This window comes from Stomoxys calcitrans, chromosome 3, assembly GCF_963082655.1.
Source record: "Stomoxys calcitrans chromosome 3, idStoCalc2.1, whole genome shotgun sequence".
In the NCBI taxonomy this organism is placed as follows: Eukaryota; Metazoa; Arthropoda; class Insecta; order Diptera; family Muscidae; genus Stomoxys; species Stomoxys calcitrans.
The window spans coordinates 28,503,588-28,529,936 of record NC_081554.1 but is presented as its reverse complement, the minus strand read 5'-3'; the positions used below and the strand labels follow the sequence as shown (position 1 = coordinate 28,529,936).

Here is a 26,349-nt window from a genome sequence, read left to right as displayed (position 1 = left end):
GTCCACCTTAATGACATACAGACATATGAAGACTTTTAACATATTTTTCCATACCTAGAATATTTTGGTCAGTTGATAACCCTAAGCAAAGTAAATCAATCGATGTTGTTCTCATAACTTTAATGATTCTATTTTAGTCGAAGATTTTTCGAATGTCACTGTCTTAATGATAATGACATTTAAAAATAATTTAAACTTTGCTCCTATCATTCCTCAGACATCTTGAAATAACAACAACAACGCCATAGTAAAGGGTGATTTTTTTGAGGTTAGGATTTTCATGCATTAGTATTTGACAGATCACGTGGGATTTCAGACATGGTGTCAAAGAGAAAGATGCTCAGTATGCTTTGACATTTCATCATGAATAGACTTACTAACGAGCAACGCTTGCAAATCATTGAATTTTATTACCAAAATCAGTGTTCGGTTCGAGATGTGTTCATTCACCGTAACGTTGCGTCCAACAGCAATACGGTCCAATGATTCCACCAGCGTACAAACCACACCAAACAGTGCATTTTTCGGGATGCATGGGCAGTTCTTGAACGGCTTCTGGTTGCTCTTCACTCCAAATGCGGCAATTTTGCTTATTTACGTAGCCATTCAACCAGAAATGAGCCTCATCGCTGAACAAAATTTGTCAAAATTTGAACACATTTCGAACCGAACACTGATTTTGGTAATAAAATTCAATGATTTGCAAGCGTTGCTCGTTAGTTAGTCTATTCATGATGAAATGTCAAAGCATACTGAGCATCTTTCTCTTTGACACCATGTCTGAAATCCCACGTGATCTGTCAAATACTAATGCATGAAAATCCTAACCTCAAAAAAATCACCCTTTATTTTGAAATATTTTACCAGACCAGACAGGCTACTTGGCAAGCAATTCATACATTCAGTGTTTAACGAAACGCATTCTAGATAAGACGTGCGCCAGTGCAACAACTACAGCAGCTACAGCTACTCTTCACAAACAATGCTGACAATTCTATTGATACTGGGTGTGTCTGCCCTGTATGTACTCATCAAACGTCATTACTCCAAATGGCAGCGTTTGGGATTGGCCACCGATGAACCTGTGATACCTTATGGATCTCTGACCAAAGTATTTCGCAAAGAACGACACTTTGGCCTGATCATGGCAGACCTCTATGAGAAATTTGCAGCCGATAAGGTAGTGGGCATTTATATGTTCTTCAAACCCTCGCTATTGGTGAGAGATGCTGAACTGGTGCGCCAAATTTTGACCTCGGATTTCGGAAGTTTCCATGATCGCGGCATATATGTGGATGAAAAGAATGATCCTTTCTCAGCGAATCTCTTCAATTTGGAAGGGCAATCATGGCGTACATTAAGAACTAAATTGGCACCTTCATTTTCTTCGGGGAAACTAAAGGCAATGTTTGAGACTGTGGACGAAGTGGGTGATAAGATGATCAAATATTTGGCCAATACTCTGGAGGATGGTCAAAGCCACAATTTGAATATTAAAACAGTGATGACAACGTAAGTTGTTCCAAATGAAATGCAACTAAATAACTGATTTTATTTCGCCTATAGCTATGCCGTAGACATCATAGGATCGGTTATCTTTGGTTTGGATGTGGACAGCTTCTCAAATCCTGGCAATGAATTTCGCGAATTGAGTGATCGTTTGGTGGGCCAAGAAAATGCTCCCACCATACAGCGTTTGCGTAATTTGATGAATTTTGTGTGTCCACCGTAAGTAGTTTAAACACAAAACACCTATGATTGAATCCCTTAAAAGCCAACTTTTACAGTGCAGCTAAATTGTTATCCCTTCTGGGGGTACATGATCCCGTCACCCAACGCCTTAGAGATATCATCCAACATACCATTGAGTTTCGGGAAAAAAATGGTGTTATCCGCAAAGATTTGCTACAGCTTTTCATAGAGCTAAAAAATACAGGCCAAATTTCAGAAAATGACAAATGGCAAGCCACGAAAGCCAAATCTGAACATACAAAAGCTTACATGTCCATTGATATGATAGCCGCAAATTCATTCCTATTCTATGTAGCGGGTTCAGAGACCACAGCTGCTACCATATCATTTACACTCTATGAAATGGCCATGTATCCAGAAATATTGGCCAAAGCCCAAAAAGAGGTTGATGAGATACTGCAGAAGCATGATCTTAAGCCAGATGGGCAATTAACTTATGAGGCCATACAGGATATGAAATATTTGGATTTGTGTGTTAAAGGTTTGTTATTTTTTTCTTTGGTTTAATTAGTAAGAGATTTTATAGCTTTGTTTTCCACATTCCAGAAACTACCCGCAAATATCCCGCTTTGCCTTTCCTCAATCGCAAATGCACTCAAGAGTACCAAGTGCCTGATTCGAACCTGACCATATCAAAGGGTACCGGAATTATTATATCCTTGTTGGCCATGCACAGAGATCCTCAATATTTTCCCAATCCCATGGACTATAAGCCGGAGCGTTATGCCGATGACTCTAAAGACTATGATCCTGTGGCTTATATGCCATTTGGTGAAGGACCTAGACATTGTATAGGTAAGATTCTATGGGTGAAGAATTTTTGCCTTGAAAATACCCCCCATCCTATGGTATTGGGTATAATACCATAGGATGGGGTATTATACCCTCGAAATATTCGTCTAAACCCCCATAAAGTATATAAAGGGTGATTTTTTTGAGGTTAGGATTTTCATGCATTAGTATTTGACAGATCACGTGGGATTTCAGACATGGTGTCAAAGAGAAAGATGCTCAGTATGCTTTGACATTTCATCATGAATAGACTTACTAACGAGCAACGCTTGCAAATCATTGAATTTTATTACCAAAATCAGTGTTCGGTTCGAAATGTGTTCAAATTTTGACAAATTTTGTTCAGCGATGAGGCTCATTTCTGGTTGAATGGCTACGTAAATAAGCAAAATTGCCGCATTTGGAGTGAAGAGCAACCAGAAGCCGTTCAAGAACTGCCCATGCATCCCGAAAAATGCACTGTTTGGTGTGGTTTGTACGCTGGTGGAATCATTGGACCGTATTTTTTCAAAGATGCTGTTGGACGCAACGTTACGGTGAATGAACACATTTCGAACCGAACACTGATTTTGGTAATAAAATTCAATGATTTGCAAGCGTTGCTCGTTAGTAAGTCTATTCATGATGAAATGTCAAAGCATACTGAGCATCTTTCTCTTTGACACCATGTCTGAAATCCCACGTGATCTGTCAAATATTAATGCATGAAAATCCTAACCTCAAAAAAATCACCCTTTATATTCTAAATCGTCTCGACATTTTGAATCGATCTAGCCATGTGCGTCCGTCTATTTGTCGAAATCACGTTAGCGGTGGAACGCGTAAAGCTGGCACAGATACTTAAAATTGATGTAGGTCGTTGGCGATTTCAAATGGACCATATCGGTTCAGATTTAGATATAGCTCCCATATAAACACGATATCCCGATTTGACTTCTTGAGCTCCTGGAAGTCGCCATTTTAGTTCGATTCGGTTGAAATTTGGCATAACGTGTTTTGTTATCGGTCTATAACCTAATATAGCTGTCATATAAACCGATCTGGGGTCATGACTTCTTGAGCCTTCTAGAGCACGCAATTCTTAACCGATTTGGCTGAAATTTTGCATGAGGTGTTTTGTTGATGATTTCCAACAACTGTGCCAAATATGGGTGCATAACCTGATATAGCTGTCATATAAACCGAACTGGGTTCTTAACTTCTTGACCTTTATGGGGCGCAATTCTTATCTGATTTAGCTGAAATTTTGTATAACCTCTTCTCTTATGATTTTTAATATACCTGCTAAAAACGGTGTGAATCGGTCCATAACCTGATATAGCTCCTACATAAACCTGTCTTCCGATTTTTCTTCTTGAGCCCCTATAAGGCGCAATTGTTAACGGCTTTGGCTGAAATTTCGCACAATGACTCCTACTATGGTTTTCAACAATGGGTTTATTACCTGCTATAGCGTGGCAATTTTTGTTTGTTAACCTAAACAGGCAAAGAACTTGGCAAATGTGATCCATTGTAGAGGGTTTATAAGATTCGCCCCGACCGAACTTATCACGGTTTCACTTGTTTCTTGTTATAATCTACACCACTACCGTGATGCAAAGTAAATTATGATTTTTTATGAGTTAAGTTTTTCGGGATGGCAGCCCCGGTTGAAATTTTGTCCAAATGTCATTTGTGAAATTGAAAAGTGTTCCGTGTACTCTGCCATTTCATCATGGAAAAACTTACAAACAACCATTTGTTTAAATGCAAGACAAAAGAAGAGATAAAATAAAGAGGAATATAACGATAGACTTCAGGAATTCTTTCTGATTCCATTGAGTCATCTCCGTTTGTGAGTCCATGTATTGTTGAAATCAAAGTACAGGTCCCATATAAATAAGTATATAGTTGTGTTACCTATCTGAATACTTCAGGGATATTTTACCAAAACGGTGTAGATTTAGATATAACTCTCTGGCTCTTTAATGACTGAAGTAGCGACAATTTCAGTCCGATTTTCATTAAAATTTAGTAAGTGATTTTTTTTATTGACACATCAATGCATGAGGACAATTTCATCAAAATTGGCTGAGACTTTCTTAACTCCCGTAAAAATGCACTTTCAGTCGTACAGTTGCCACATTTTAGGTCTGAGCGTTACAAAATCTTGCAACTGGTCCTATTAATTATCCTTAAAGGTATTCAAAATCCAAATCTGAACAGATAAGGCATAACCTCGCAACAAGTTTGCTTGAAAATGGTAGTGTGCAGCATTCTATAGTTGGCTCCGCCTGACTTTTGTCTTTCTGTTTACAATACATCGAAATATTTATTTTGGTTGTCGTAAAAATCTAAGACCAACTTGCCATGTCCGTCCGTCTGTCACCCTGCCTATTGAAATCACGCTATAGGCTTTAAAACTGTATATATTGAGCTGAAACTTTGCAGAGATTCTCTTTATACCTCCGCCATAAGGTGGGGGTATACTATTTTCGTCATTCCGCTTTAACACATCGAAATATTGGTCTGAGACCCAACAAGGAAAAAATGTTCACCGGTGGTTTTCCCCTCCTAATGCTGGCAACATTTGTGAGGTATTATGCCATGTAAAACTTCTCTCCAAAGAGGTGTCGCACTGCGGCACGCCGTTCGGACTCGGCTATAAAAAGGAGGTCCCTGTCAGTTATCTGTCAGTTATCAGCTGTTACTTTTAGCTTGCTTTAGAAAAAAAGTGTAAAAAAAGTATATTTGATTAAAGTTCATTCTAAGTTTTATTAAAAATGCATTTACTTTCTTTTAAAAAATCCGCAACTACTTTTTGGGCAACCCAATAGCTCCTATAGAAACCGGTCCACGGATTTTATTTCTTGAGCCTTTAGAAGGCCTAATTCTTTTGCGATTTGGCCGAAATTCCGTACAATGATTTCTACTATGGTCTACAATATCCAAACCAAGTAGGGGTTGAATCCGTCCATAACCTGGTATAGCTACAAAAGCATAGCAATTCTTATCCATTATCCTTTGTTTGCCTATCAAGAGATACCAGACAAAGAACTTGACGAATGCGATCCTTGGTGGAGGATATATAAGATTCGGTCCGGCTGAACTTAACGCGCTTTAACTTGTTTATAGTGGGTCATTATACTCTCCTATTGTAAAATGTCTCATTGATTCTTTGGTTATTTCAATTTCCTTTCAGCTCAACGCATGGGTATTCTCAACAGCAAAGCGGCCCTTGTGAAAATGTTAGCAAATTTCAACATTGAAACAATGCCACGCAAAGAAGTTGAGTTTATGTTTCACACAGCCCCCGTTTTAGTGCCCAAAGATGGTCTACACATAACACTTTCGAAGAGACGATAAAACTTAACGTCGATGTTTACCTACAGAAATTTATATAATTGTGCATACATTCATCACTCATCATAGGTGTGAAATGATAACATTATGCTTGTCATCATTGTAGATTTACTAATAAAAATGACTTATATCAATCAAAACAACCACAGAATTATTTTTGTTGTTGTTGCAAACTTAAGAGAGGTTACGTCATAGTGACGTTGTCAAATTTTGCAATCAGAATTTGCAATTCAATTGTCTTACTTGCATTGTTCTATAAGGGAAGAGAGATTAAATATAATAAAAGAAAAACAATTGAGCAGCTATAATCGATGCACAGTGGTACAAATGGCAATATAAGTGCACAACTATTGTATTAATTAGTACAAATTGTTCTAGACATTAGTAGAATAAGACATAGTGATATCTTCATATGACGACTTCAATACAGGTTGAGATACAGGTTGTTAAAGTAAACTTATAATCTCTCTAACATTTTGCCCTCTAGCGTCCAGTTATTCAAATTCGACCATCGGTTTACATCTCAGCTGCCTGCATAAGGCAAAGTACCGATTTTTGGAAGTGAAGTATTCCCAGACACTTGTCCCTACACTGAAACAAATTTGGTCCTAATTTTGAGATTTGAGATTTGAGCCTCTTACCCCAAAAGTACTACCCAAAAATAACAAGTAAAAGCGTGCTAAGTTCGGCCGGGCCGAATCTTATATACCCTCCACCATGGATCGCATTTGTCGAGTTCTTTTCCCGGCATCTCTTCTTAGGCAAAAAAGGATATAAGAAAAGAGTTGCTCTGCTATTAAAACGATATCAAGATATGGTCCGGTTTGGACCACAATTAAATTATATGTTGGAGACCTGTGTAAAATTTCAGCCAATTCGTATAAGAATTGCGCCCATTGGGGCTCACGAAGTAAAATAGAGAGAACGATTTACATGGGAGCTGTATCGGGTTATAGACCGATTTAGACCATAATAAACACGTATGTTGATGGTCATGAGAGAATCCGTCGTACAAAATTTCTGGCAAATCGGATAATAATTGCGACCTCTAGAGGGTCAAGAAGTCAAAATCCCAGATGGGTTTCTATGGCAGCTATATCAGGTTAAGAACCAATTTGAAGCTTATTTGACACAGTTGTTGAAATTAAGAAAAAAATACGTCATGCAAAATTTCAGCCAAATCGGATAGGAATTGCGCCCTCTAGAAGCTCAAGAAGTCAAGTCCCCATATCTGTTTATATGACAGCTATATCAGGTTATGAACCGATTTGAACCACACTTGGCACAGAGTTTGGATATCATAACAAAATACTACGTGCAAAAATTCATCCCAATCGGATAAGAATTGCGTCCTCTAGAGGCTCAAGAAGTCAAGGCCCAAGATCGGTTTATGTGGCAGCTATATCACGTTATGGACCGATTTGAACCATACTCGACACAATTGTTGGATATCATAACAAAATACGTGGTGCCAAATTTCATTCCAATCGGATAAGAATTGCGTCCTCTAGAGGCTCAAGAAGTCAAGACCCAAGATCGGTTTATATGGCAGCTATATCAGGTTATGGACCGATTTGAACTATACTTGGCACAGTTGTTGGATATCATAACAAAACACGTCGTGCAAAATTTCATTCCAATCGGATAAGAATTGCGCTCTCTAGAGGCTCAAGAAGTCAAGACCCAAGATCGGTTGATATGGCAGCTATATCAGGTTATGGACCAATTTGAACTATACATGGCACAGTTGTTGGATATCATAACAAAACACGTCGTGTAAAATTTCATTCCAATCGGATAAGAATTGCGCTCTCTAGAGGCTAAAGAAGTCAAGACCCAAGATCGGTTTATATGGCAGCTATATCAAAACATGGACCGATATGGCCCATTTACAATACCAACCGACCTACACTAATAAGAAGTATTTGTGCAAAATTTCAAGCGGCTAGCTTTACTCCTTCGGAAGTTAGCATGCTTTCGACAGACAGACGGACGGACGGACGGACAGACGGACGGACAAGGCTAAATCGACATAAAATTTCACGACGATCAAGAATATATATACTTTATGGGGTCTCAGACGAATATTTCGAGTAGTTACAAACAGAATGACGAAATTAGTATACCCCCCATCTTATGGTGGAGGGTATAAAAATGGACCGATCGGCACACTATGGAATTCAAATGAAAGGTTTTCAAGAGTAGAGTACGAATTTCATAATAAAAGTTGGGTTCAAGTACCTGGGGGTCGCCCCAGACCCAAAACCCCTTAAAATAGGTTTATTTGACGATAATGACCATCTTGGACTCAAATGAAAGGTATTCCGGAGTAGATTACGAATATGGTCAGGAAGTAGGAATAGGCTTTATAACTTATGGATAACGGAAGCGGGCGAACCCTCCACCTTATTTGCCCCAAAAACACCACCCAAAATCAAAAGTGGACCGATAAGGACAATATGGGTATCAAATAAAAAGTATGCGGGAATAAATAACGAATCTGGCATACAAATTCATATCGAAGTGTAGGGGGTCATCCCACCCCCACAAAAACGCCAAAAATGGGCACATTAGCCAATCACGGATATATGGCACTCGGTTTGTTTGTTCCGTATAGACTAAAAGACGGCAGAACCAATTTTCTCGAAATTTTCGCATATTGTGTAGGTTGGTCGGGATGGAAACATAGGCTATCGGAAGGGGGACGGACCTTCCCCCATTACACGAAAACACCAGCCACAATCAAAAAAAACGACGATATAGGTACTCAATGAAAGGTATTGGAGAATAGAATACGAATATTGTATTGAAATTTGAGTTTAAGTACCCATCGGGCCGTCCCAACCCCAAAACTTCCCAAACAGACATATTGGACGTTCATTTCAATATGGGGCTCGCATGAAAGGTATGCGGCAGTAGATTTCGCATCTGCCATACAAAATCACGGATATATGGCACTCGGTTTGTTTGTTCCGTATAGACTAAAAGACGGCAGAACCGATTTTCTCGAAATTTTCGCATATTGTGTAGGTTGTTCTGGATGGAAATATAGGCTATATAATATTTCGATATGGGAAGGGGGACGGACCCTCCCCCATTACCCAAAAAGATCACCCAAAATCAAAAGTTGACCGACTGGTCTACATATTGGTACCCAATGAAAGGTGTTGAAGAGTAGAATACGAATATGGTATTAAAATTTGAGTCAAGTACCCATCGGGCCGCCCCAACCCCAAACAGACATATTGGACGTTCATTTCAATATGGGGCTCGCATGAAAGGTATTTGGCAGTAGAATCTGGCATACAAAATCAGATCGAAGTATAGGGGGTCAAGCCATCCCTCAAAAACGCCATTATGACTATATGATAGTTCGCTGAAGAGATTTTCTTAAAATTTTCATAGATTGTGTACGTTTGTGTGGAAGGAAACACAAGCTATATAATTTTTAGATATCGGTAGGAAGCGGGCCCTTCCCTTTACCCCAAAAACGCCACCCATATCCAAAATTGGTCGGATGGGCACAATAAGGGTATCAAATGAAAGGTATTGGAGACCAGAAAACGAATATGGTATTAAAATTTGGGTCCAAGCACCCCGAGGGCCCCCAATCCCAAAACTCCTCTAAGCAGATATATTCGAAGTTCATGTCAATATGGGACTCAAATGAAAAGTATTAGGCAGTAGATTACAAATATGGCACAAAACATTAGGTCCAAGTAATGGGAGGTTGCCCACCCCCAAATACCCCCAAATGGGCATATGAGCCAACCATGGCTATATGGAACTCAAATGAAAGGTATTAGGGAGTAGATTACGAATATGACATTAAAATTTGCGTTCAAGTCTAGGTGGCGCTTCTACTCCTAAAGTTACGTCAAATGGGTTATTTGACCCATTATGACAATATGGGACTCAAATAAAAGGTATTTGAGAGTAGAAAACGAATTTGATATCCAATTTTTTGAGCCAAGTGTTTTGGGGTACGCTCTAAAGCACCCCCTTTACGTGAACTTCAAATTTGCCGGCCATGCCAATATGGGGCTCAAATTAAAGGGATTTGGAAGTGCAGCACGAATTTGATATTCATATTTGAGTCGAAATGTCTGAGGTGCCATGTCTCCCCTAAAAGCACTTCTCATTACCCAAATATTTAAAAACACCAGGAACCAAGCAGGGGCAAACTTCTCGTACATCGATGAGTGATTTTCGAATCAAGTTAAACTCAATGTTTAATTTTTTTTCATAGCCGAGTCTAAACAGTGTCCCGAATTGCGACACCTCTTTGGGGAAAATTTTTTAAACGACCATGCATGGCATTGTACCTCGCAAATCTCGCCAACACTAAGATGGGATAACCACCGCTTTATTCGATGTTCTCGCCAGGATTCAAACGCGTTCAGCGTTATAGGCTACAATGGCTCGAATTCGAAATCCACATTCAGGGCGAAGTGTCCCCACCCTAAAAAGATATGAGAGAGAGTTAAAGAAGGCGTAGGGAAGCGGGCCCGGTTCGGCTAGTGGGCTATATTGGTCAATGTTTTGATAAAGCTGACATATAAACTGATTCTGGATCTTAATTTTTTTAAGCCTCTAGAGGGCGCAATTGGGCTGAAATGTTGCACCAAGTGTTTTATTTTGACTTCCAAAAACTGCGCTAAGTATAGTCCATATCGGTTTATAAGTTGATCTAGATTTCTTTATTTCTCGGATCTTGATATCTTGAGCCTCTGGAGGTAGCCATTACCATTCGATTTGGATAAAAATTTTGTACGAAAGTTTTAGTTGGACCGTCAACAACTGTACCAAATATGGTCAAAATCGGTTCATAGCTCGCATATAATCCGATCTTGGATCTTGACTTCTTGAGCCGATAAAGGGCGCAAGTATAACCCGATTTGGCTGAAATTTTGCGTGAAATGTCCTGGTTTGACCATTAACAACTGTGCCAACTATGGTCTATAACGGTTCAAAACCTTATATAGCTCCCATATAAACCGATTTCGAACTTCTTGAGCCGCTAGAGATCACAATTATTATCCGATTTGGATGACATTTTGTACGAGGTATTTTGTTATGACTGTGCCAAGTATGGTTCAAATCGGGCAATAACATGATATAGCTACCATATAAACCGATCATGGATCTTGACTTCTTGAGCCACTAGAGGGCGCAATTTTCATCCAATTTTGCTGTAATTCTGCATGAGGTTTTTTGTGATGACTTCTAACAACTGCTCTATGTATGGCTCAAAGCGGTCCAAAACCTAATATAGCTGCCATACAAACCGATCTTGGATCTTGACTTCTTGAGCAAGAAGAAAGCACGTTTCTCAACCGATTTTGCTGAAATTTTGAACGAAGTATTTTGTTATGACTTCCATCATCTGTGCTAAGTTTGGTTTAAATCTGTCAATAACCTGATATAGCTACCATATAAACCGATCTTGGTTCTTGACTTCTTGAGCAACTAGAGGGTGCAATTCTCATCCGATTTGATTGAAATTTTGCATTGTGTTATGACTTCTAACAACTGTGCTAATTATGGTTCAAATCGGTGACCTTGAACATACGTAACTAATATGGTCTAAAGCGATCTATAGCTTGATACAGCTCCCATATAAAGCGATCTCTCGATTCTTGAGATCCTACAAGGCGCAATTCTTATCCGAATGGACTGAAATATTACCCAATAACTTCTACTATGGCCTTCAACACTCAATTCATTTATGGTTCGAACAGGACTATAGCTTGATATAGCTCCAATAGCAAAAGCTCCAATAGCAAAACAATTCCTATTCATTATTCTCGACAAATGCGATCCGTGATGGAGGGTATATAAGATTCGGCCTGACCGAACTTAGTGCGCTCTTTCTTGTTTGAGTTAAAAATGAAATGAGTAGATGAGTATACCCCCATTCTATAGTAGGCGGCAAACTGTACAATTAGTATATCCCCCCTACCCCCCAACCTACAATTGTGACTATAAACATTTTCTCGGACAGACATATAGAATAAGAATCATCCTACTAACAATTTCTTTTCTACTCTCTAAATCTTTCAATTAGAAAGAGAGACAAAATACTATTGAGTAAAAGTCCCAGAGATAACCAGCAGTTTTGTCAGTTTTATTATCGACCCCTACGAGATAAGACGTCTGCCCATTTGACTGCGGATAGGCATTCAATGCATTTTGAAAAATGATTACCATACTAATACTGCTGCTCGGAATAACCTCCTTCTACTTACTAATTAAACGCCACTATTCCAAATGGCAGCGCCTGGGCTTCCCCACCGATGAACCTTTAATACCCTTTGGATCTTTAGTGCAAATATTTCGCAAGGAGAAACACTTTGGCCTTATTATGGCTGAGTTATATGAGAAATTTCAAGAAAAGGTGGTGGGTTGTTATTTATTCACCAAACCGGCACTATTGGTGAGAGATGCTGAGTTGGCTCGTAAAGTGTTGACAACAGATTTTGCCAGCTTCCATGATCGAGGGGTTCACGTGGATGAGAAATATGATCCCTTAACAGCAAATCTATTCAATTTGGAAGGTCAAAAGTGGCATACACTGAGAAATAAATTATCGCCTTCCTTTTCATCGGGGAAATTGAAGGCCATGTTTGAGACCATTGATGAGGTGGGCAATAAGTTGATCAACTATATTGCCAAAGAGGTTGAAGATGGCAAAATTCACAATTTGGAGATAAAATCATTGATGACCACGTAAGCCTGACCAAAAATTCCATATACCCTTAGCTGAGATATATGATTTGATTTTCTTTCAGCTATGCTGTAGACATCATAGGTTCTGTTATTTTTGGTCTTGACATAGACAGCTTTACCAAGCCCAACAATGAATTTCGCATTTTAAGTATTAATCTGCACGGTAATCAAAAATCTGTTCTGTTGCTGCGCTTTCGAAGATTGATGGCCTTTATTTATCCACCGTAAGTAGAAGAATTGTTAAAAAGCGGGGAATTTCCTTCTTAAAAAATATGTTACAAAATATATTCAGATGAGAAGTGGCAAAAGAACCACAAATTTGTATTTATTTACTAGCCGAACCGGGTCCGCTCCGCTGCGCCTTCTTTAACTCTCTCATATCTTTTTGGGGTGGGGACACTTCGCTCTGAATGTGGATATCGAATTCGTGCCATTGTAGCGAGAACATCGGACAAAGCGGTATCTATCCCCTCTTAATGTTGGCGATATTTGCAAGGTACAATGCCATGCATGGTGATTTAAAAAATTTTCCCGCCCGCACCGCTGCGCCTTCTTTAACTCTCTAACATCTATTTAGGGTGGGGACACTACGCCCTGAATGCGGACATCGAATTCGTGCCATTGTAGCGAGAACATCGGACAAAGCGATGTCTATCCCCTCTTAATGTTGTTTTCTCCAAAGGGGGTAAAATGAAATGCGGGACGCCGATCTCGCCGGACTCGGCTTTCAAAAAAAGGTCCCTAATCACTGAGTTGCAACTGGAATCCGAAAGCACTCATGGATGTGTGAGAAGTTTACCCCTGCTCGATTCCTGGTGCTTTCAAAATAGGGTAATGAAAGTGCTTTCTGGGGGAGGGATGGCACCTGAGACATTTCGACTCAAACATGGATATCAAATTCGTGCTGCACTTGCAAATCCCTTTAATTTGAGCCCCATATTGCCATGGCCGGCGAATATGAGCACTTTGCACTGAAAATAGATATCGATTCGTTCTTTATTCCCAACGGTAATGAAGTTTAGTTTAGGGGGTCCTTTAGGGCATACCCCAAAACACTTGGCTCCAAAATTGGATATCAAATTCATTTTCTACTCTCAAATACCTTTCATTTGAGTCCCATATTGTCATAATGGGTCAAATAACCCATTTGACGTAACCCATTTAGGAGGAAAAGCGCCACATAGACTTGAATGGATATTTGAATGTCATATTCGTAATCTACTCCCACATACCTTTCATTTGAGACCCATATATCCATGTTCAGCTAATTTGCCCATTTGGGGGTATTTGGGGGTGGGAGACCTTCCATTACTTGGACTTAATGTTTAATGTCGTATTTGTAATCTACTGCCTAATACTTTTCATTTGAGTCCCATATTGACATGAACTTCGAATATATCTGTTTAGAGGAGTTTAAGGCTGGGGGGAAGGGGGGCTGGGTTCTTGGACCTAAATTTTAATACCATATTCGTTTTCTGGTCTCCAGTGCCTCTCATTTGATACCCTTGTTGCGCCCATCGCACCACTTTCGGATATGGGTGGCGTTTTTGGGGGTAAGAGGGAGGGTCCGCCTCCTACCGATATCTTAAAATTACATAGCCTATGTTTCCTTCCTGACAAACGTATACAATCCATAAAAATATTAAGAAAATCGGTTCAGCCAAGTATTACAATATATAGTCATAATGGGTCTAATGGGGGTTTTTGAGGGGTGGCGTGACCCTCTATACTTCGATCAGATTTTGTATGCCAGATTCGAAATCTATTCCAGAATACCTTTCATTTGAGCCCCATATTGAAACGAACGTTCAATATGTCTGTTTGGGAGAGTTTCGGGGTTGGGGCGGCCCCATGGGTACTTAGACTCGAATTCTATTACCATATTCCAATTCTACTCTCCAATACCGTTCATTTGCTACCTATATTGTCCCGATCGGTCAACTTTTGATTTTGAGTTGTGTTTTTTGCTAAGGGGGAGGGTCCGTCCCCCTTACGATATCGAAAAAGTATATAACATATGTTTCCTTGCAGACCAACCTAAACAATATGCGAAGATTTCAAGAAAATCTGTTCTGCCGTTTTTCAGTCTATACGACACAAACAAACCGAGTCCCATTTATCCGTCATTGGCTAATGTGCCCATTTTGGGCGTTTTTGGTGGGTGGGGTGACCCTCTATACTTTGATAACCTACACAATATGCGAAAATTTCAAGAAAATCGGTTCCGCCGTTATTCAGTCTATACGAAACAAACAAACCTAGTCCCATATATCCGTGATTGGCTAATGTGCCCATTTTGGGCCTTTTTGTGGAAGTGGGGTGACCCCCTATACTTTGACATGTATAGGGGGTCATGACCCCCTATACTTCTCCCGCATACTTTTCATTTGATACCCATTATGTCCTTATCGGTCCACTTTTGATTTTGGGTGGTGTTTTTGGGGTAACGGGGGAGGGTCCGCGGAGGCCACCGTAGCGCAGAGATTAGCATGTCCACCTATGTCGCTGAACGCATGGGTTCGAATCCTGGCGAGACCATCACAAAAAATGTTCAGCGGTGGTTTTCCCCTCCTAATGCTGGCGACATTTGTGAGGTACTATGCCATGTAAAACTTCTCTCCAAAGAGGTGTCGCACTGCGGCTCGCCGTTCGGACTCGGCTATAAAAAGGAGGCCCCTTATCATTGAGCTTAAACTTCAATCGGACTGCACTCATAGATATGTGAGAAGTTTGCCCCTGTTCCTTAGTGGAGTGTTCATGGGCAAAATCTGTAATTTAGGGGAGGGTCCGCCATACTTCCGTTATCAACAAATTATAACGCCCATTCCAACTTCTTGACCATATTCGTAATCTACTCCCGAATACCTTTCATTTGAGTCCCATATTGCCATTATCGTCAAATAAACCTATTTTAAGGGGTTTTGGGGCTGGGGCGGCCCCCCAGGTCCAAGGACCCAACTTTTATTATGAAATTTGTACTTTTGATCCCTTATTTTCCCGATCGGTCGACTTTTATTTTTGGGTAGGACTTTTGGGATAAGGGGGAGGGTCCGCCCCTCCCGTATTCTACTCTCCAATTCCTTTCATTGGATACCTATATTGTCTTGATCGGTCCACTTTTGATTTTAGGTTGTGTTTTTGGCATAAGGAGAAGTGTCCGTCCCCTGTCCGACATCGAACAATTATTTAGCCTATGTTTCTTTCCAGGTAATCGGTTCAGCCGTTTTTGAGACTATACGGAACATACAAAGACAAATTTCATTTTTAACACTCCCTCTCTCTCTCTCTCTTTTACTTTCCCTAGTCTGGCCGGCCTATTGGCTCGTTTGGGCATTAAAGATTCTGTTACATATGGACTGCGAGATATTATTGCTCGCACTATTGAATTTCGTGAAAGGCATGGAATTATGCGCAAGGATTTGCTACAACTTCTTATACAACTGAGAAATACTGGAAAAATATCCGATGACAATGATCCCAATTGGCATCGCATAGAATCGACAGCTGAGAATTTGAAAGCCATGTCCATTGATATGATTGCGGCAAATGCATTTTTATTCTACATTGCTGGGTCAGAGACAACTGCGTCCACCACATCATTGACCCTTTACGAAATGGCCATGTATCCGGAAGTATTGGCCAAAGCTCAGAAAGAAGTAGATGATATACTGAAGAAGCATGGCCTGAAAGCGGATGGTTGTTTGACATATGAGGCCATACAGGATATGAAATATTTGCAAATGTGTGTAAAGGGTAATAGACAAATTTTTCCATAGTTGCTGTATGAAAGCCATAGCCATTTTATTAATTCTATTCTTTGTTTTAAATTTTCAGAAACTACTCGCAAATATCCTGGTTTACCATTTCTTAATCGTCAATGCACCAAGGATTATCCAGTACCAGATACCAAATTAGTCATACCCAAGGGCACCGGAATTATAATACCTTTGCTGGGCATTCATAGAGATCCTCAGCATTTCCCCAATCCACAGGTTTATAAACCAGAACGTTTCGCCGAAGAAACTTTAGAATATAACCCCGTTGCCTATATGCCTTTTGGTGAGGGGCCTAGACATTGCATTGGTAAGTTTGCAAAACTATTAGACAAAGATCAGAAAATTTACTTCATCTCCGATTTCGGGTCAGATTCCGTAGCCCTGGATATACTCGTATATTACATTTGTATGAAAAGACTTTGCAGAGACGATTGGGGTATCTTCATTTTATCATACCGTTAACAACATGTCAAAATCTCGGCTTCTGACCATACATCTCCCCTTAAATCGGACATATTTACTGACCATGGCAATATGGATCTTAAATGAAATACCTTTGGGAGTAGAGCATGAAATTGACTTCCACTTTTGGGATCAAGTCTCTGGGTATCTATTCTATCCTCAAGCAGGACTTTTTACTGACCATTTCAATGTGGGGTTTAAGTAAGAGGTATTTGAGTGTAGAAAAATCCGTAGGGAAAATTTGAATAAATTTTAAATTGAAATTAAGCAGAAATTTCCAAATTTAGAGTACTCCTCTCCAACAAAACATTATCGGGCGCTGCGAGCGGGCCGTGCTCAGTTAGTCCATTATATGGAAATGAAATTGTTGCGCTTTGTTTATTTGTCTTTTCCGTATAGACTCAAAAATGACTGAACCGATTTCCATGATATTGTCACAGATGATAGAGTTTGAGCCCCTGATGAAAGTAGGGAACTAAATCTGTTGATAACCGAATTGGGGGGAGGGGGCGACCTTCTCCCTTACTATCATATTCCATTCACCGAATTAAGGGAAATTTTGTATGCCACCCTATGGTACCCCAAAACACGATGTTGGTATAGAATTTTGTGGTCAAAAAACTTGGGGGGACGTTTCATTCCAAAACCCATCCGAACGGACATGTTTACCGATGGGGACAATATGGGTACCATGTGAAAAATATTTAAGAGTAGAGTGCGAACTTGGTATAAAAATGTCACCCTATGTGTCAGGGGGTTCCTCTACCACTAAAAACACCACCCAACAGGACACTTTTACCGCCTTGGGTAATATGGGTATCAAATAGAGTACAAAGCTGAAATAAAAATTTACTCCTTGGTGTCTGAGGGGCCTCCACACCCCCAGCAGGACGTATTTACCGATGGGGACAATATGGGACTCAAATGAAAGGAATTTAGGAGTTAAGTCCGAATATAGTATTAAAAGTTGGGTCCAATTAGCTGGGAGACCGCCCCAGGACCAAAACCGCCCAAAAATAGAGCCCAAAACCAAAAGTGAGTCGATCGGGACAATATAGTACTCCAATGAAAGATATTCTGTAGAAAAGTGTAAACATAACATAAAAAGTTGGATCCAAGAATTTAGGGAGCGGTTCAAGCCCAAAACCGCCCAAAAATATAGCCCAAAACCAAAAGTATCGATCGGGACAATATGGGACTCAAATGAAAGGTTTTCGGGAGTAGAATACATAATGGTGTCAACAATTGGATCCAAATACCTAAGGCGTCGTCCCAAACTACCACCCAAAACCAAAAGTTGACCGATCGGGACAATATAGGACTCCAATGAAAGATATTCGGGGGTAGAGTATGATACAAGTATATAGGGTCCCAAGCCGTCCCAATCCCAAAAGTACCGCCAAAACCGAAGTGAACCGATCGAGACAATATGGGACTCAAATGAAAGGTTTTTTGGGAATAGAATACGTATGTATATGGCGTCAAAATTTGGATCCTATCAAAGGCGTTACCACAAGAGTGTAGCGCCCAAAATCAAAAGTGGACCGATCGGGATAATATAGGATTCCAATGAAAGATATTCGGGAGTAGAGAATGAATATGATATTAAAAGTCCGATTCAAGTATCTAGGGAGCCGTCCCAAGCCCAAATCGCTCCAAAAATACCACCCAAAGTCAAAGTGGACCCATCGCGACAATATGTGACTCAAATGAAAGGTATTGGGGAGTATAATACTAATATGATGTAAAAACAAGTAAAAGCGTGCTAAGTTCGGCCGGGCCGAATCTTATATACCCTCCACCATAGATCGCATTTTTCGAGCTCTTTTCCCGATATCTCTTTCTAGGAAAACAAAGGATAAAAGAAAGGAATTGCTATAATATTGGAGCGATGTCAAGTTAAGGTCCGGTCTGAACTGAATATTGGAGACCACAGTAGAAGTCATTGTATAAAATTTCTGCCAATTCGAGTAAGAATTATACCCTTTAGGGTCTCAAGAAGTAATATGGGGAGATCGGTATATATGGGAGCTATATCAGGCTATGGACCGATTCGGACCATATTTGACACGTATGGTTCAAATCGGTCCATAACCTGATATAGCTTCCATATAAACCGATCTTTGAGCTTGACTTCTTGAGCTTCTAGAGAGGGTAATTTGTATCCGATTTTGGTGAAACCTTGCACAATGACTTCTTCCATGACCCCTAATATACGTGCCAAATATGGTCTGCATCGGTTCATAACCTGACATAGCTTCCATATAAACCGATCTCGGAGCTTGACTTCTTGAGCCTCTGAAACTTTGTCCCCTAACATATGTGCTAAGTATGGCCTGAATCGATGTAAACCCTGACATAGCTGATATATGGTCTGAATCGGTTCATAACCCGATATAGCTCTCATATAAACCGATCTTACTTTTTGAGCGGGAATAATTTTGAGAGGGTATGATTTTGATACGATATGGTTACAATTTTGTACATTGGTATTCACTATGGTCTCCAACAGCCAAGATAAGTATGGCCCGAATCGGTTCATTAAAAGAAGACGGGCGAAGAACTTGGCAAAAGCCATCACTGATTCGCCTCTGCCGAACCTAGTAAGCTATTACTTGTTATACCCTCCACCATAGGATGGGGGTATACTTATTTCGTCATTCTGTTTGTAACACCTCGAAATATGCGTCTGAGAGCCATATAAAGTATATACATTCTTGATCGTCATATCATTTTAAGTCGATCTAGCCATGTCCGTCCGTCTGTCCGTCCGACCGTCCGTCCGTCTTTCTGTTGAAAGCACGCTAACTTTCGAAGGAGTAAAGCTAGCCGCTCAAAATTTTGTACAAATACTTTTTATTAGTGTAGGTCAGTTGGGATTGTAAATGGTTCAAATCGGTCCATGTTTTGATATAGTTGTCATATAAATCGATCTTGGGTCCTGACTTCTAGAGCCTCTAGAGGGCGCAATTCTAGTCCGATTTGATTGAAATTTTGCACCTGTTGTTTTGGTATCACTTCCAAAAAATGCGCTAAGTATGGTTCAAATCGGTTCACAACCTGATATAGCTGCCATATAAACCGATATTGGGTCTTGATTTCTTGTGCCTCTAGAGGGCGCAATTCTCATCCGATTTGACTGAAATTTTGCACGTATCACGTTTTGATATCACTTCCAACAACTGTGTTTAGTGTGATTCAAATCGGTTTACAACCTGATATAGCTGCTTTATAAACCGATCTGGCATCTCGACTTCTTGAACCTCTAGAGGGCGCAATTGTCATCCGATTTGGCAGAAATTTTGTACAACGGCTTCTCTCATGACCTACAACATACGTATCTAATATGGTCGGAATCGATCAATAGATTAATACAGCTCCCATATAAATCGATCGCTCTATTTTACTTCCTGAGCCCCCAAACGGCGCAATTCTTATTAGAATTGGCTGACATTTTACACAGGTCTCCAACATATAATTTAATTGTGGTCCAAACCGGACCATATCTTGATATCGCTCTAATAGCAGAGCAAATCTTTTCTTATATCCTTTTTTGCCTACGAAGAGATGACGGGAAAAGAACTCGACAGATGCGATCCATGGTGGAGGGTATATAAGATTCGGTCCGGCCGAACTTAGCACGCTTTCACTTGTTATTTCCGTTAATTTTCTTTTGTTTTTCTTTTCTTGATTATTCTTTTCTCTTTTTCAGCTCAACGCATGGGTGTTTTGAACACACAAACAGCTTTGGCTAAAATTCTGGCCAACTTCAAAATAGAACCAATGCCACATAAGGAAATCGAATTTAAATTTCACACAGTACCAACATTAGTGCCAAAAGATGATTTACGAGTGAATCTATCAAAGCGTTGGTGATGACTTGCCATAGCAAGCAGCCAGTCTAATGTCTTTAAAAAATCTATAAAAAAATACAATTATAGAAGCAATAAAAATTTATATTAGAAATCAATCAAAGTCTATGAAATAATGTGCAAAATTTCAAGCACCTAGCTTTGCTCCATTTAAAGTTAGCGTGCTTTCCACAGACGGGCTGACCCTTTCCACAGACGGAGGAAATATGGTCTTCATTTGAGAGAATTTTGAGAGGTTGGCTCCAGACACTAGCCCTCAAAAAATGATATCAGATTCGTACTTTCATCTTACCTCATCCATTATACCTTTCGATCTACTTGTACCCATATAGTTGAAATTGTTATACAAGACCGTTTGGGTAGGTTTTGGGGTAGAGCGTTTACCCCCAAGTTTTTCAACAAATTTCTGTTTTTAGAGTTTGCAAACAAAAATTCGCTTTAATCGGTGTCATCACTAAAATTCGGTATTTCTAAAATTTTAAAGAGAGGAAACAAACATGATGGTGGATTCCCAAGATTTGGCCTGGCCGAACTAAGCACGTTTTTAGATTTCACACAGTGGCAACATTAATGCCAAAACAAGATTTGTGAGTTAATCTATAGCAAAAAATTTCTTCAAAAACCTAAAAAGCCGAACATAATGTTGACACTGTTTCAAATTTACAGTTCAGAAGCGATAGTATTCTCGAATGACAAATTTTCCCACTTCAATATTTGCTATCAAACAAAAGCAAAATATTTTCTTACTTCTATTCATTAAAGAGGGCCATGCTTATATTGTTCGGCTTTGTCATGTTCTATTTGTACAGACAGTGTCTTACCATTAGAATTATGTGTCTATTTAATTGTTCTTAGTTTCGAGCATGTATTTGTGAACTCAAGAAATGAAAATGGGAGTGCACGTTTTAGTTAAATTTAACCAAAAATCCTTATATCAACAAATAGTTCTTCATTTAGTAATAAATTTCATAAAAGGCATCGTCAAGGAATCTTTTGTCCATGTTCAGTAAAATTCTCGCTTGTTTCAAATAAAGGGTGATTTTTTTGAGGTTAGGATTTTCATGCATTAGTATTTGACAGATCACGTGGGATTTCAGACATGGTGTCAAAGAGAAAGATGCTCAGTATGCTTTGACATTTCATCATGAATAGACTTACTAACGAGCAACGCTTGCAAATCATTGAATTTTATTACCAAAATCAGTGTTCGGTTCGAAATGTGTTCATTCACCGTAACGTTGCGTCCAACAGCATCGATCTAGCCATGTCCGTCCGTCCCTCGGTCCATCCATCTTTGGAAATCACGATAGCGATCGAGCGAATGAAGATATCCGTTCGAAATTTTGCAAACATTAGCCGGAAGACGATTCCATATACGAACGGTCGGGGCGATAAAGAATTCTCTCTGAAATGAAGAAAGCATTTCAGATAACGGCTAATAAATTACAAACGGGTGTGAGTTCCTGGAATGTCTAGTATCCCTGACATACATCCTTACATCAGGAATAAGAAGACAAATACCAGACGAACACACACCATGAAAGTATCGATAGAACAGCGCCAAACAACCCACATTACGACGATGGTTAAGGGAGGCAATAGAGTTGGATACCCTACTGTCTCCAATCAACGCCATCGCTTTCCTCTGTACACCTTACAGTTGCCCAAGGGACGATTTTGAAGCTTCAGCCCATACATGTGAGTTGTACTCCATTTTCCGCCTTATGAAAGTGGCATAGATGTAAAGAAGATGTAAAGTAGTTCTGACAGTAGTTCTTAAGGAAGCCTAATCACTTGAATGCTTCTTTCGACACTTCGAATGTATGTTTAGTCCAACGGACATCACTTTGTATCTTCATGCCCAGAACTTCAAGAACATCAGATTGCTCAACATTTATACTGCTGATAGACAAAGATGAACGTATTGGGTCAGCGAATCGTTTCTGTGACAACAAACACCACTGAGTCTTCAGTGCACTAAAATCAACTCGAATCATTCAACCCACTCGGAGATCTCGGCAGAGTGTATCGTCCATTATCTGCCTCTTGTTCTGAATCTCTCGAAGACTTGGCCTCTGGTCAAATGAGTACGAATGACAGAGATTACAATCAGCCGCAAATGGGGAGATCGTATTCGATGTCTGACCCAACAGATCGTTGATGAAAATAAGAAAAGAGAGGGAGAAAGGACAGAGTCCTGTGATATACCTGCGGTCAATTCATGCTCATTGGATGAGAACCCATCTTTAACGACTCGTATAGTGCGATCTCTGAGAAAGCTTGAAATAAATCGAGCGAAGCCTTACCGGCACTAACTACGACAATAAATAGTAGTGCATTGTGCCAGACCCTATAAAATGCCTTGGGAATATTCAAGCCACAACGGTACTCTCACCAAACTGGTGGATTGAGCGACGTCAACGTTCCGAAAGAAATGTCATGAGGTCGCCCGTAGAGCGTTTTTTGCGGAACTCATACAGTTGGCCATTAGACTCTAAACAAGAGAGGAGTATATCGCAATTGGCCGGTAATTCACAGGGTTGTTCTTAGAGGTTTTTTAGGTTTTCGACTGTCCAAAAGTTGTAAACGTCGAAAACCTCATAAACTTGTATAAGAAGTAGTAAAAGTCATAAAACTCGAAAAAGCCCCGCTACTTGTTTGGACATCATATCATTGTTTTAGTTTTTTGTTGTGGCTATTATACCAACCACCGAAGGATGGGGGTATATTCATTTTGTCATTCCGTTTGCAACACATCGAAATATCCGTTGCCGACCCTATAAAATATATATATATTCTTGATCAGCGTAAAAATCTGCGATCCTTAGGATCTAGCCATGTCCGTTCGTCTGTCTGTCTGTCTGTTGAAATCACGCTACAGTCTTTAAAAAGAGAGATATTGAGCTGAAACTTTGCACAGATTCTTTTTTTGTCCATAAGCAGGTTAAGTTCGAAGATGGGCTTTCTCGGACTATATCTTGATATAGCCCCCATATAGACCGATCCGCCGATTTAGGGTCTAAGGCCCATAAAAGCCACATTTATTAACCGATCTTGCTGACAGTGAGTTGTGTTAGGCCCTTCGACATCCTTATTCAATTTGGACCAGATCGGTTCAGATTTGGATATAGTTGCCATATAGGCTGATCTCTCCAGTTAAGGTCATGGGCCCATAAAAGGCGCATTTATTGTCCGATTTTGGGACAGTGAGTTGTGTTAGGCCCTTTGACATCCTTCTTTAATTTGGACCAGATCGGTTCAGATTTGGATATAGTTTCCATATAGGCCGATCTTTCGATTTAAGGTTTTGTTGCAATAAGAGGCGCATTTATTGTCCGATGTGGCCAAAATTTGGGACAGTGAGTAAGGTTAGGACCCTGGACATTTATTTGCAATATGGCACAGATCGGTACAGATTTGGATATAGATGCCACATTGACCGATCTCTCGATTAAAGGTCTTAGTCCCATAAAAGGCGCATTTATTGTCTGATTTCGCCGAAATTTGGGGCAGTGAGTTGTGTTAGGTCCTTTGATATCCATCTTTAATTTGGCCAAGATCGGATGAGATTTGAATATAGCTTTGGATTACAGGTGAATTTCATAGAAATCGGTTCAGATTTGGATATAGCTTCCATATATATGTTCGTTCGATTTGCAGTAATAATGCATTAAAATGGTTATATGTTAGCCGATTCTCTCGAAATTTTGCAGGAAGGATTTTCTTATGACTCGTGACATTACAGGTGAATTTCATAGAAACCGGTTCAGATTTGGATATAGCTCCCATATATATATTCGTTTGATTTGCAGTAATAATGCAATAAAATGGTCATATGTAAGCCGATTCTCGCGAAATTTGACAGGAACGATTTTCTTATGACTCGTGACATTACAGGTGAATTTCATAGAAACCGGTTCAGATTTGGATATAGCTCCCATATATATGTTCGTTCGATTTGCAGTAATAATGCAATAAAATGGTCATATGTAAGCCGATTCTCGCGAAATTTGACAGGAACGATTTTCTTATGACTCGTGACATTACAGGTGAATTTCATAGAAACCGGTTCAGATTTGGATATAGCTCCCATATATATGTTCGTTCGATTTGCAGTAATAATGCAATAAAATGGTCATTTGTTAAACGATTCTCTCGAAGTTTAGCAGGAAGTATTTTCTTATAACTTATGACATCACAGGTAAATTTCATAAAAATCGGTTCGGATTTAGATATAGCTCCCATATATATGTTCGTTCGATTTGCAGTAATAATCCAATAAAATGGTCATTTGCTAACCGATTCTCTTGAAATTTGTTGGGAAGGATTTTCTCTTGACTCTCCATATTACTGGTGAGCTACGAGGAAATCGGTTCCATTTTCACTCCTAGTGCCATTGCAATCGCATGTTTTGACCAATCTTACCAAAATTTTGCACAACGCTTTTCTCGACGAGTACTACATTATCTGAAAAGTTTGCTCGAAATCGGGCTAGAATTACATATATTTCCCAATTTTTATGTTTGTTAAATTTTGGGTAATTTGCAATAATGTTGTCATTTGTGAACCGTAGTTATTATAGTTTGAACATATTTGCTCGAACTGTGATACGGATTGTTGAACAACCCATGTGAAAACATCCGGCGAGGTCCATCAAAATTGCTTCAGAATTAGACATAGCTCCCACTTTGTACCTATAGGATAGGTGTAGGGTATTTTTAAAGTCGGCACCGCCCGACTTTTGCCTCTCCTTACTGGTTTTTAGCTAAATTTATGACGTTTTTGATGTATATTATACGTGGGAAATGTATGCCACATACGTTAGAGTTTTCTACAAGCCATCTATGGTTGTTCGCCTCTCCCTTTTTGGGTATTGGCTGATCGGCGTCGAGGAACACTTGCGCCACAAGGGGCCGGGGATTTATTGACTTCCAACATGCGTGCCAACTACGGTCCAAATGGGTCTATAAACCCTTAAGTAGTGATGCCCCAATATGAATTCTAGCGACCATAGCAGTCGCAGTCAATTCCGATTTGATTGTTAAACTAAGTTAATAAGGGTACATTTTTAGCTGAATCCATGGTGGAGGGTACCCAATATTCGATCCGGCCAAACTTACCACATTTTTTTATTTACCTACTCACTTCAATTCAATTACTCTTATGACAAACTGTTAACTAATCCAATTCGCCTTATATTTTCAATCCACCCTTATACATCAAAAAAACCCCATTTATAAACATACCGATCTTCATTTCGCTTAATACATAAATTGCCACCAAAAAGGGTAATAATTCATGAAAAACTATTTATAAACATGCCGATCTATTTTTTCGCATAATACATGAATATTTGCCATAACCGGTGATAACACTTGTCAATAAAAAATGCTAAAAATACATAAGAACGGGCATTAGCATTTTCTTTTCAAGCAGTCTCAAATATAGCTCGAGTCGTAAAAGAATTCTATTTTCGGAAAAAAATGTTTCTTGCTTTCGCATTAGCCCTGCTAACCTTGCTTTATATTTTGGCCAGGTCTCAATATCGACAGCCAAAAAATTCAGCCCTTGACTATGATCAGCCAACTTTGCCATTTGGTTCCATGCTTAAATTCTGCTTGGGC

At 39.6% G+C, this 26,349-nt stretch overlaps 3 protein-coding genes across 3 annotated transcripts in view; 2 read left to right on the top strand and 1 right to left on the bottom strand.

The window, feature by feature from the left end:
• The window catches only part of LOC106089478 (uncharacterized), a 239,719-nt gene that overhangs the window by 110,075 nt on the left and 103,295 nt on the right, over positions 1-26,349 (bottom strand). The gene's annotated exons all lie outside the window — the stretch shown is intronic.
• LOC106089364 (cytochrome P450 6d1) lies at positions 873-6,029 on the top strand. Its single transcript, XM_013255201.2, has 5 exons — positions 873-1,512; positions 1,567-1,728; positions 1,788-2,233; positions 2,299-2,547; positions 5,726-6,029. The coding sequence occupies exons 1-5, from the start codon at positions 983-985 to the stop codon at positions 5,887-5,889; spliced, it is 1,551 nt and encodes a 516-aa protein (XP_013110655.2). The 5' UTR covers positions 873-982; the 3' UTR covers positions 5,890-6,029.
• Positions 12,004-20,823, top strand: LOC106089699 (cytochrome P450 6d1). Its single transcript, XM_059366069.1, has 5 exons — positions 12,004-12,615; positions 12,678-12,839; positions 15,920-16,368; positions 16,450-16,698; positions 20,566-20,823. The coding sequence occupies exons 1-5, from the start codon at positions 12,086-12,088 to the stop codon at positions 20,727-20,729; spliced, it is 1,554 nt and encodes a 517-aa protein (XP_059222052.1). The 5' UTR covers positions 12,004-12,085; the 3' UTR covers positions 20,730-20,823.